The sequence below is a fragment of the Eretmochelys imbricata genome, chromosome 1 (genome assembly GCF_965152235.1).
Source record: "Eretmochelys imbricata isolate rEreImb1 chromosome 1, rEreImb1.hap1, whole genome shotgun sequence".
NCBI lineage: Eukaryota > Metazoa > Chordata > Testudines > Cheloniidae > Eretmochelys > Eretmochelys imbricata.
Genome location: NC_135572.1, coordinates 9,680,787 through 9,693,422, shown reverse-complemented (window position 1 = coordinate 9,693,422; position 12,636 = coordinate 9,680,787). Strand labels below are relative to the sequence as shown.

Here is a 12,636-nt window from a genome sequence, read left to right as displayed (position 1 = left end):
TTTCTTCCAGTCTTCTAGAACTTCCTCAGTGCTCTGACCTACTGAAAGATCAACATTAATGGTCTAGCGAACTCCTCAGCCAGACCTTTTAAAACTCTTGGAAGCAAGTTATCTGGACCAGTTGACTTAAAAATGTTTGTCTTTAGTAGCTTCTGGTTTAACATCCTGCAGAGATACTAGTGGAATGGACAGTATATTATCTGCATCATCTGTCTTCCCCCAAATACAGAACAGACATATTTACTGAACATCTCTGCCTATTCTGCATTAATATAGATAATTCTACTGTTTCCATCTAGCAACTGACCAGTACCATTGTCAGGATTCTTTTTGTTCCTAATATATATTTTTAAAAATCTTTCTTACTGTCCTTAACGTTGCTGGCCATAGATTTCCCCTATTGTCCCTTGGCTTCCCTTATCAGTTGTCTACAATTCCTAACTTCTGACTTATATTCATTACTCTCAGCTTCCCCTTTCTTCCATTTGTTATATATACTTTACAGAAGCCCAACCTGCTCTGCTTCAGAATGGCATCCTTACTACTTTATGGATGCTTAAATTGTGCAGAACATGGAAATTGTGCAAAGACCCTACAGTTCTCTGTAACTTCCCCTCTGACTGAAACACAGCCTTCCAAGCTGGGTCAGACCAAGCCCATGGCATGTGTAGTGCCTGACTCTGATGATGACAAACACCTGTTATGGATCCTCACAGCATATGCTAATAGGCTGCCGAGCTACTTGAGTGTATGGAAGGGAGTTCTAACCCAGCGGAGGTGCCCATCTGTGTCTCAGTCTAGCTATAATGTAGTCTCCAAGGCGCTTTTCCCATCAAAAGCAACAACTGTAGACAATGCATCAAATATGACTCCATTGTGGGCTACAAAACTAGGGCTGATTTGGCTCATCGCACTGTGTCTGGAGGAGGATTTTATAGCTACAGAGCATAGTTACTGAAGGTTCTAGACCATTTCTGCTTGGTAAGCAGGGTATACTTGCTGGATCGCCAGCTACCATGAGACCAGCTGCGGGGATAAGGCAGCAGAGTGGCTGAGCTTGGATCTGTGCTGTTCACACAGGTGCTCACGGTCCCCCAAGAGCAGGCTCTCTGCAGAAATCACTGGGCAGGATTCTCTGGCCCGCTTGCTGCAGGAGGTTGGACTGGATGGTCGTGCTGGCCTGGATCTGTGAATCTCTTCTACAGTCCTGGCCACGGTGCGAGAACTAACCAGGTCTGGGAGTCAGGAACCTCTGAGCCCCTCTGGCCTTGGCGAGTTGCTTAATTCTTCCCTACCCATCTGTAAAATGGAGGGAATCAGAAGATGGTCCTGGCTCAAAGGAAAGCTTGCACTGGGTTTAAAGCACCCCACCCCGTGCTGCAAGCCGCCAGTGTAGGAATGCAGGGGCCAAGGGGTGTAATATGGTCACAAGCTCCAAATCAGTGCACAGGCATCCCTTTGCTTTCCCCACTAGCTGCAGGTGGCAGAGAAGCCCTGTTAAGAGGATGTCAGGGACTGAGCCTTGGTGCTGAGCTCCCTCTTAGTAAGGAACTAGAGCGTGGGAGCTCGTCACTTCCCATCTATACCTTAGCACCTTCCATCTGAGGATCTTAAAGCGCTTACTCCTCACAACCCTTGTAAGGGAGAGAGAAGGATCGCCCCCACTTTGCAGTTGGGAAGCTGAGGCAGAGGTTAAGTGACGTGCCCAAGGTTACAGCACTAGGCTGTGTCAGAGGCTGGAGCAGAACCCAGGTCTCCTGACTCCTAGTGTGCTGCTTTAGCCATCGAGGGCTGCAGGCTGAGTCTGACTCCAGAGCTAGTGAGAAGTGCGGTCAGCTCAGTGACGCATCCATGCAGTGAGCTCATGGACTGGAATGGATCTCACTGCGAGTCAGCCTCTTCCATGCAACTTCAAGACACTTAGCTTCATAGAATATCAGGGTTGGAAGAGACCTCAGGAGGTCATCTAGTCCAACCCCCTACTCAAAACAGGATCCACCCCAACTGATGAGGTGGCTCTGTGCAGGCTGGGGTGTTTGGGGTGCAGAAGGGTGCTCCAGGTTGGGACCAAGGGGTTCAGAGGGCAGGAGGGGGCTCTGGGCTGAGGCAGGGAGTTGAGGTGCAGGGTGGGGGATTCAGGGGTACCGGCTCCAGGTGGTGCTTACCTCAAGCAGCTCCCAGAAGCAGTGGCATGTCCCTTCTCCAACCCTTATGCAGAGGCGTGGCCAGGCGGCTCTGCACACTGTTCTTCTGGGAGCTGCGGGGCTGGCGCCTGCAGACGGGAGTGGTTCGCAGCCAATGGGAGCTACAGGGGGCAGCACTTGAGGCGGAAGCAGCATGCGGAGAGCCCCGAGGCTGCCCCTAGGTGTTGGAGCTGAAGCGGGGACATGCTGCTGCTGCTTCCGGGAGAAGCGCAGCAAGCCCCTGACCCTGCTTCCCAGCTGGAGCTCAAGGGCCAGATTAAAAGGCCTGATGAGCCGGACGTGGCCCATGGGCTGTAGTTTGCCCACCCCTGGTTTATACCTATCTCTGACACTGCTCCAGTCATGTGCGTTTCCCCACCCAGTCTCTGTTATTCCAGTCACATCCTAGTTCCTTGACTGTGCCAGGACTTCCAATTCTTCCTGCATGTTTCCCAGGGTGCTTGCGTTCATGTACAGGCACCTAGGATAACTAGCCGATCGCCCTGCTTTCTCAGTATGAATCAGGAGGCCTTCCCTGTTGCACCCTCCTCCTTGTGTTTCCTCCCAGTATCCCACTTGCCTTAGGACACCGTCCCCCTTAGATCATCATCCCTTAATAGAACCAAGCTTGCCCTGCCACAGCAGGGATGTCAGGGCGTGGGGATGCTGCCCCCATCTTCGAGGGGGAGGGTATTCACCAACTGTGGTGCCTGGCACTGGCGAGTGTTTGCTCCAAGGGCATGGGTGGGCCATGATGGCTCAGGAAGTTGGGGCAGGAGACAAGCCACCCACTAACAGCAGCCGAACCTGCATCTTGTATCTTTCCCCAGTAACATCATTGATGTGTCGGCTGCAGATTCCCAGGGAATGGAGCAGCATGAGTACATGGACAGAGCCAGGCAATACAGGTAATGGACTGTCCCGGTGCGGGGTGACTGGGGCTTTGTGCGAGAGGATCCCCCAGGGCTGCCCGGTTGTGGGCGGAAGAACTGGTGGTGTAATGCGCCCTGCGTTCCATCCGTTACTCGCTCCCGAGGCACCGGGGGGAGCAGTGGGTGTCTGGCCAGGGAATCCCAGCTGCATGTCCCGGGGCTGCCCCAGGGTAGTGGGGAGACATCTGAACGTGCCAGCAAAACCTAATGTGTGACAGGAGACATGGCACCTCGTGAGGAGTGGGGGAGAGGGTCTGCTCCCATCTAGCAACCCACATCCCCTCACGCCAAAGAAGCCAAAGGTTGTACTGGCCTGCCTTCCTTGGGCCCCTTTACAGCGTGTTGTGATACTGGTGAGACCCAGGCCCTGCCGTCTTCCATCAACCGCTGTCCAACCCACTTCCGCTAAAGCCCAGCTCTACTGGCGTCTTCCTGATGGAAGCAAAGGCCCCAGGTTCCCTGAGCCATCTAGCTCTACCCTAATGAACTGGGTATTTGGCAGCAACGCGTGGCTGGCCCTCGGGACAGGCCTCGTGTGCCGGGCATTGGGATGTTTAAATACTGCTCCTGCGTGAATAATGTCTGCGTTCTCCGTCTGAGGGAAAGACGGGGAGGCTCCAAGTGGGCCCCCTCCACAGCTGGAAGGCTGGTTGGGTATGCGATGCCCCCCAGCGATCCCCTTCCTGGGACTGTCCCCACATTGTGTGAGCGCAGTCAGACTCCGTGTGACCCGTGTCCCTTTCCCTCGGGCTGCCCTGCAGGGGTGGGGCTGACTGCACTGCAGGGGCCTCTGCCCGCTGGGAGCTCACTGCTGACTCTCTCTGCTCTCCCCTGGCTCTAGCACGCGACTGGCAATGCTGAGTAACAACCTGACGCACTGGAAGAAGCTCCCGCCTCTGCCGTCTCTGACCAGCCAACCGCATCAAGTGCTAGCGAGCGAGACTGTCCCCTATCCAGACTTGCAGCAGGTGAGGAGCCTGGGGCATGCCCTCCCTCGTGCCAGGCAGGGATACCAAAGACCTTCGAGTGCCCTTGCCCGTCCCAGGGCCAGGCAGGCTGGCTCCCTGCCCCTTCCCCTAGGGTCTGTCCAGTTCTAACTCTCCAAGCACAGGGGATCGCCCTGGGAGATGATTCCTCTGTCCCAGAGATCTTGCTCTTGGCAAGCTTTCCCTCAGACTCCGCCTCAATTTTCCTTTGCTCGGTTTCATCCCATTCCTAGTTTTACTACATGAAAGCCAAACTTTCCTCTCCTTCCCGGCTGGTTACACCACCCCAGTACTGGGTGGTGGCCCCGCTCCTCTTTAGATGCTTTGTCCAAGCTCTACAGATCCTGTTTCTGCTCATCCCTCCTGTCGTTCTGCCCCCCCTCCCCCCCAAACTTCGAAATGTGGATCTTCTGACTGTAAAAGTGGCACCGTGGCCTCAGGGTTCCCGTCCACTGCAGGTCAGATTTGTGCAGTTGAAAAGTTAGACGGCTCCGACTGCTGTCGCCCCACGTTGCCCTGGGATGTGAGCGCCAAGGTGGGCTGCTTGTGCCTCACGTCCGCTGGTGCAGGCCGTGCAGAGTCCAGTACTCTCAGTGGGTTTGCACAGGTGTAACGGGAACTGGGCAACCGATTCTCTTGCTGATGCACAAGAAGGAACAGACCCCAAAGCTGGATTGGCTCAACAGGACGAAGAGGAAAAACGCTGAGGTCGCTCGTCAGCACCTCAGACCTGCTCCGTGTGTGCGACTTGAAGCTGGCAGAGTTAAGGCAGTCCTGTTTCGGTGCCTTCCCAAACAGCATTTCCGTTGCTGTCTAGGTCAGAACACGAGAACCAGTGTGATGCGAATGCCGTGGAGGCAGCGCAACCCTCCATCGGCCACGTTGGCCCGGCTAGTAAAGCACGTGGGCTTGGGCAGAATGAAGCCAGCTGTCCCTGCACTGCCTGAGCCCAGCTGAGCGTGTAAAAACATCCTGGGTTTTAGATGGCCCCTACGGCCACATTAGCATTTTAAACCACACGTGCTCATGCATCCGTGCATGGAGTAGTGGCACGCCAGCTGCCCCGGCACGCGCCGGGTTTTATTCCCTTCCCAGCTGGCTCAGTAAATCACTGTGCACTGCCGGAGCCCCCCAGCATGCCTGCTGCCTAGTGCCTATGGATTTCTCTTGATCTGTACTTGGGAGCAAGCACACAAGGAGACCGCATAGTCTCTCCTTTCTAAGCCCTGCTGCTACTTGCCACCAGGTGAGGCTGGCTAGTGGGAGTGAGGGGCTGGCTTGTTAAGGGCCAGGGTTCAGGAATGTAGACACTTTCTTCCACCAAGCCCTCTTGCCATCAGCTCAGCTCAGCTAAGCAATGGGCATGACCTCACTGATTAGCCGGGACTTTAGACACGCTGAGTCCGTCCCACCTCGGGCTCTGCTCTAAGCGGATTTCCTACCTCGCCAGGGTTTGGCCGGTAACTGGACGGGAACAAATGGTGGTGCTGTCTTAGGAGATGGCATTTGTTGTGCGTCGGTTCTGAATCAGTCCTCCAGCACGGAGTAAGCGGCGCTGCTGGAGACGTGTCCTTGGGGATAAGATAAAAACACTGCGGCTTTGACAAAAAATGGGCCGTGTGAGTGTTGGCGCCGATGTCCAGGGCGAATTCCAACTCTGGCAACTGCTTCCAGTTCCATTTGGATACACTGTCCCCCTCCCATCCTGTGCTGTCCTGTGCAGAACTAAATAGCTGCCCCATCCCATTCCAGAGGCGGCTGCATTCTTGTCATGTGTGAATGCACTCCCTGGGGAAAGCTTGTAAGTCGGTAAAGTCCTTGGGATGAAACGCTTAATTTTCCCACAGATTATCTTCCAAACTAAGTTGCTGCTGTTCCTTGGAAACGTAGCTCCAATGGAGTAGCAAACTGCCATGGGAAATAGTGTCCATAATGAGCACACCTCTTGAATTTGGTTCCAAGATCCCATCACCTTGGGGGTCTCTCTCCCTTTGGTGGTTGGAGGCTCTCTAAAACGAGCCTCTGGGCACTGAGCGGTCCGCTAGTTTTGTGTGATGTGGGGTCAGTGTGGCTTACCACTGGAGCTGTTGAAAAGCTCTTGCCAAAAATCATGATAGTCTGTTTTTTTGTTTTTTTTTTTACTATAAACACAATGTCTTGCAGCAAATGTCTGCTTTCTGTGGGCAACTTCAGCTCTTGTTTAAAAAGTCAGAAACCTGAAAACCAAAACTTTCTATTCAGAAATGTCTGCACTGCATTTAGCCGTATGGAGTGGAAATCTATCAACTGCATGCTGCTGCAGTTTCCACGGTATGCATCTGATGAAGTGAGCTGTAGCTCACGAAAGCTCATGCTCAGATAAATTGGTTAGTCTCTAAGGTGCCACAAGGACTCCTTTTCTTTTTGCGAATACAGACTAACACGGCTGTTACTCTGAAACCTAAACATGATTTGACGCTTTTTGATCAACACAGTGTTTTGCAATTCCCAAATCAGCATCTTTCTCTTAATTCTGTTTGATGCTAAACCGCATTCTTCTGAGCTCCCACAGTGTCTTATGGGAGTTGTAGTTTGAGTGCCTCGTACCCCCATTTTCCTCTGTGGGCTGAACTCCTGGGCTGGACTACATTTCCCAAGATGCATCACAGTGGGTCAGCAGGAGGGAAGACTGATGCATCATGGGAAATGTAGTCTCACCAGGCAAGCCAGCCAATGGAGGCACCCAAACTGTAACTCCCATGAGGCTGTTCAGATGGACCCAGTCTAATGTCAAACTGACTTGAAACCAATGTGGCGATTTGGTGTGACAAATGGAAGTGTTTTCATTCGAGCTGACGCAATGGGATGTTCACTCTGGTTTCTGGCACAGCTGAATTTTTCCAGGGGGCGGGAGGGACTCTTGTTCTGACCAGCTCCACTAACCACTGGTAGAAGACTCTCAAACTGCTGCAAGCCCTAGAAGTTAAAGTGCGCGTCAGGTCAGCTTTGTGACTAATGCCTTGGGTGGGTTCTCCTTTCCCACAGTTCTAGGGAGCTCCGGAGGCCTCTTGGGCCAGTAGCCATATGGAAACCCTGCTTCAGTTGCCATTGCTGGAAGGTGGGGGATGGGGAGGAGCATGCAGTGGGGCTTCCCCGATTCAGAGCTTTGTGGGGCAATCCTGGCGCTGCCGTGGCCAATGGTAGCCCCCGGTTTGTTTGCCTTCACCGTGGCAGAGTGTGAATGCTATTGGATCGCATGCATGCGTCTGGAAGGGGAAAGGTGATCTCTGTGCAGGGAGCACACAGTTGGGCTCCCTGCCTCTGGGCTGGAGTCATCTTCACGCCCGCTGGGGCCTTAGGCTTTCCAGTCTGTCTATAAATGGAACATCCCTGGGGAAAATGTGGCTCTTTGTGGCGGGGGCAGCCGGAGCATGGGCAGTGCCGACTTCCCCCATGCTGCCCTTCCGGTGTGCCGCAGCCTAGACTGGCTTGCTCAGAGGCCCCTGCTGAGATGAAGATGGGGGGGGGGGGGGGGGCTCTTCGGGACGGGAGGCAGTGGCTGTAATGGCTTTAGCTACTGAGTGATCCCCCTCCGAGCTGTCACTCACGCTGCTGCCCCTGGTTCTTGCCCACAGGTCTCCCGGATAGCCGCCTATGCCTTCAGTGCGCTCTCGCAGATCCGAGTGGACGCGAAAGAAGAACTGGTTGTACAGTTTGGGATCCCGTGAGCACGCTCGCCCAAGAGCACCTCTTTCACTTGTTTTTTTCTTTGCTTTTTTTCCTCCCTCCAATCGGCGTCTCGCCGCTACGGAACTTGTACATAGCCCAGATGACCGACTAATCACAAAGGAGACAATAACCACCACTTAGGCCAGCCTGCTCCAGGCTTTCCCTTTCTCTTGTGTGGGTGGGGCAGGCCAGGCCAGGCCAACATAGATGGGTTGGGGGGAGGGGCTTTATCACATAGGAAGCCTTTATTGCACAGTGTTGACCACAAAGAGAAGAATCTCTCTAGTCACTGGAGCGGTCCTGGGGAAGGAGCAGGGGTAGTGCGGCCGCCTGGCTCTTCAGTCAAGGCAGATTGCAGTATTTATACCTAGTTGCCACCTGTAATATTATTGGTTGGGGGAGGGGGAAATGGTTGCGTTTACGGTGACACACACTGGAAATTCACCCTGCGTAGCATTGGTTTAAAAGCTTTCCCACGACGATCATGGTTAGTTTCAGGGGTGGGGCAGGACCGAGTTATATTTTTAAAGGACACACCGCAACAAATTGTGGCTGCCGGGGTCTGAGGCTCTGCTCGCAGGACTGGCTGTTTCTAACACCACTTGTTTTTACATGGTTGAACCTTTGTATTTTAATTTTTTTTTTTTTTGGGCCATAATAGATAAAATACATTCATCCAACGCCCCAGTCTCCTCTGTCCCTTCTTTTCAAGCCACATCCCAGGAGCTTGTGTGGAGATCTTGGGTGAGAAGGAGCTGGCAGGGTCTGCCAGGAGGATCTGGTCTCGTCATCAAGCATAGAATCATAGAATACCAGGGTTGGAAGGGACCTCAGGAGGTCATCTAGTCCAACCCCTTGCTTAAAGCAGGATCAATCCCCAACTAAATCATCCAGCCAGGGCTTTGTCAAGCCTGACCTTAAAAACCTCTAAGGAAGGAGATTCCACCAACTGCCTAGGTAACCCATTCCAGTGCTTCACCATCCACCTAGATAGTGTTTCCTAATATCCAACCTAAACCTCCCCCACTGCAATTTGAGACCATTACTCCTCGTTCTGTCATCTGCTACCACTGAGAACAGTCTAGATCCATCCTCTTTGGAACCCCCTTTCAGGCAGTTGAAAGCAGCTATCAAATCCCCCCTCATTCTTCTCTTCTGCAGACTAAATAATCCCAGTTCCCTCAGCGATAATGGAGCTTGGACCCAGTTAGTGGCCTGGGTTGTGGTCACACACATGCGATGGGCTGTGATTTAGTAGGGGTGTGGAACAACCCAGCTCCATTGCCGGGACTGTCCGACTTGGTCTCCCTCCCTCACCTTGCACCATTGACTTGTTCCCTGAGCTCTCGGCGATAAGCTCTTAGAAACGCTAAGACTTCCAGCCGCACGGTGGTGATGAACGCTCCTGGTATAATTCATACTTGGGGCCCTATCAAATTCACAGCCATGAAAAACATGTCATGGACCGTGAAATCTGGTCTACCCCCATGAAATCTGGTCTTTTTGTGTGCTTTTACCCTATACTATACAGATTTCACGGGGGAGACCAGAGTTTATCAAATTGCAGGTCCTGACCCAAAAGGGAGTTTCAGGGGGATCACAAGGTTATTTTAGGGGTATTGCCACTCTTACTTCTGTGCTGCCTTCAGAGCTGGGTGGCCAGAGAGCAGCGGCTCTTAGCCAGGCGCCCAGCTCTGAAGGCAGCGCTCCCCCAGCAGCAGCCCAGAAGGAAGGAGGGGCAACACCAGACCCGGCCACCCTCCCTTCTGCGCTGCTGCTGTCGGAGCTGGGTGGCCGGAGAGTGGCGGCTGTTGGCCGAGGGCCCAGCTCTGCAGGCAGCAGCGCAGAAGTAAGGGTAGCAGTACCACCCCCCCATTATACTCTAGGCATCAGGACCCTACAATTACAACACCATGAAATTTCAGATTTAAATAGCTGAAATCATGACATTTACTATTTTTAAAATCCTATGGCTGTGAAATTGATGAAAATGGACCATGAATTTTGTAGGGCCCTATTCATACGGAGTCCTTTCCTGCAGCCCTGTGTTCATTAGTGCTACTTGGCTCAGCTTGTATCAAATGTGAATTGCCTGGCAAAGATGTCTCAACTGTGTTGACCAAAGGTGTCAGGAATGGTCTCCCGTGCAGAGTGGTGGATCTCTCCCTGCGGCTCTGGGTCTTGCATTCCCACCCACTGACCAGCAGGACTTCTCAGGGATGTACCTGTCTCTGCTAATGCCCTAGGGGCGTGACTCCCTCATAGGTACTGACCCAGGGCCTACCTGGGCCAAGGCATGCTGTGTGGCTGGAGGTGCACTCCCAGACGAGATGGCCACCTGTCACTGAAGAGACCACTGAGTGCACAAGAGATGAGGAGTTAGTTCTGTTGTCCTGCCCTAAATTGTAGCTTAGCTCACTGCAACCTGCTTCTCTAAATTCCTCTGCCATAAGGTCTCCTCACTCTGCCTAAACCGAGCCTGCAACCTATCACAGCTGCCCTTGCCCATCCTTGTTGAAGGCAAAGTGACCACCTGATGGGGGTACTTGTAGTTCAGAATTCAAGGCCAGCTTTCCCCTTAGGGCCCCAGTGTCTACCAACTAAATAGTCTGCCCTACTATTGCACAGCCTAGCTAAGGCTATCCAAGCAGCTTTCAACTCCCTGCATGCAGTAGGTCCGTGTTAAACACTGTACAGAGGGGAAACTGAGGCACTGGGGTTTAAGAGACTCGTCCAAGCAAACTGACTCCCAGTCCTGGGCATGATTGCCCATCCTCCCCAAGGACAAGTTGATGCCAGCTGACTTGCTCTGGTTTGTGAAGACCTCACTGAAGGTTCTTTCTGCCAATATGCTGCTCTAGGGAATCACAGAGCCACCCTGTCTGTAGAGCAGGCTGTGGGGCTGGATCAGCTCCCTGCATGTAAAACTTGTCTTGGGACAGTCTTTAACAGGCGCCCATTCTGGTCATCTAAGCAGGCAACTGTGGGCAATGTTAGTTTCTAGCACAGTTCTAGCCTTACAGGAAGGATTTTAAAATCTTCTCCTCTGACCCTGGCCAGCTGCTGGCTCTGAACTCTGTTTCCTTCTCAGCTTTGGGGAACTGCCTATCAAGCTGCCTCAAAGTAGCTCCAAAACAACCCATGCTGGCTTCTTCAAATGCCACCCTGGCTGCTGCTGCCTGCTACCAGAAATGCTCCTGACATAAAGGTGAGACCCAGAGGCCTTGTGACTCCAGCTATGTCTACATGTGCTGCAGTCAAACCTTTGGTTGCAGTGTAGACGTAACTGGGCTACTTTGGTCCAGCTAGTTTGAGTAACAGGAGCATACTCAGCATCTCAGATGGGTTATGCAGTCCGCGCTGCCACAGCTTTCCCCATATTGTTTGAGCTAGCGTGCTCAAAGCTAACTCAGGTACATCTATATGGGCAGAAGTCATAGGTGCTGGAACAAAGGGTGCAGGGCGTGCTGCTGCACCCTCTGGCTTGAAGTGGTTTCTATCCTATTACAGGGTTTACAGTTTGGTTCGATGGCTCTCTGCACCCCCACGACACACATTGTTCCAGCACCCTTGGCAGCAGTCACGGCTCTGAGTGCAGCAGGGACATACCCTCCATTGTAATCAAAACCCGTGTTCTGTGTGGCACAATTGATCTAACAAGCATTCAGATTGTCGAGTTGATATGGATGAGCTGCACTGGCTTCAGATCAGATCGTCGGTGGAAACGATAGAACAACTGCATTTATCTGTAATACTGCTCCGGGATGGGCTGCTTTGCAATCTAGACATCATGTGACTGCAACAAAACAAGGGTATGAAACCGCACCTCCTCAAGGCAGCTGGAGCAGTCCCACCAAAAGCTGTGTAGTCTGAATTTTTTCAGTCCAGTAAGCTTCTTGGAATGAAAAAATCCACTGGTTTTTCACTCGTTTGCTCTGCTCACAATTTGGATCCCTGAGATAAGGTGCCAATTTTTAACAGAGAGGGCAATTGGAACATCCTCCCTTGGGCTGCGGTGGATTCTGCACATCATAATCTTTAAACGGCCATTGGTTGGCTTTCTAAGGCTATGTCTACACTACCGCGGTAAGTCGACCTCAGCTACGTTATTCACGTATCTGGAGTTGTGTAGCTAAGGTTGACTTACCGCGGTAGTGTAGACATAAAGTCGACCTTAACTACACAACTCCAGATACATGAATAACGTAGCTGGACTTGACGTAGCTTAGGTCGACTTACCACGGGATCCAAACTCCGCTGGGTTGATGGGAGACATTCTCCCGTCGACTTACCTTACTCTTCTCGTTTGGGGTAGAGTACTGGGGTCGACTGGAGAGTGATCTGCGGTCGATTTGGCGGGTCTTTACTCGACCCACTAAATCAACGCTCTGGGGATTGATGCAGCGGGGTTGATGCGGGGGTGGGGGGGTAGTGTAGACATAGCCAAAGAGATGCTGTAGTCAACCACATGTTACTGGCCTTGCTGTAGGACCACAGGGCACAGTTCTCTAGCCAGGACTGTGCACGTCAGCCTAGATGATCTGTGCTCTCATCTGGTCTGAGCCTATGGAAATCATGGAGCCGTGTCAAGAAATTGGACCACTTTCAAAAATTTGAAATTCCACGTGGGAAAGAGTTGACGTGTTTAATAGTGCGCCAGCAAAACTGGGGCAAGGACCCCTCAGACCATTAACCCTGGAGCGTCTCTACCACCTGCTCCTGGCACAGCTGGTTGAGTTCATTCCTGTTCCTACGGCCAAGGGATGGGGATTTCCAGGCACAAGGGGAAGGACTGATGCAGGGCGATTGCCACCCCCAGTCACTCTG

At 52.6% G+C, this 12,636-nt stretch overlaps 1 protein-coding gene across 1 annotated transcript in view; it reads left to right on the top strand.

Moving 5' to 3' along the window:
* LAMTOR1 (late endosomal/lysosomal adaptor, MAPK and MTOR activator 1) overlaps positions 1-8,489 on the top strand; it is a 29,130-nt gene extending 20,641 nt beyond the window's left edge. Inside the window, exons 3-5 of the mRNA XM_077830018.1 lie at positions 3,014-3,091; positions 3,957-4,083; positions 7,716-8,489. Of these exons, the coding sequence (XP_077686144.1) occupies positions 3,014-3,091; positions 3,957-4,083; positions 7,716-7,808 (298 nt within the window). The 3' untranslated portion in view covers positions 7,809-8,489. The remainder of the gene's footprint in view (positions 1-3,013; positions 3,092-3,956; positions 4,084-7,715) is intronic.
* The last annotated feature ends 4,147 nt before the right edge of the window (positions 8,490-12,636 follow it).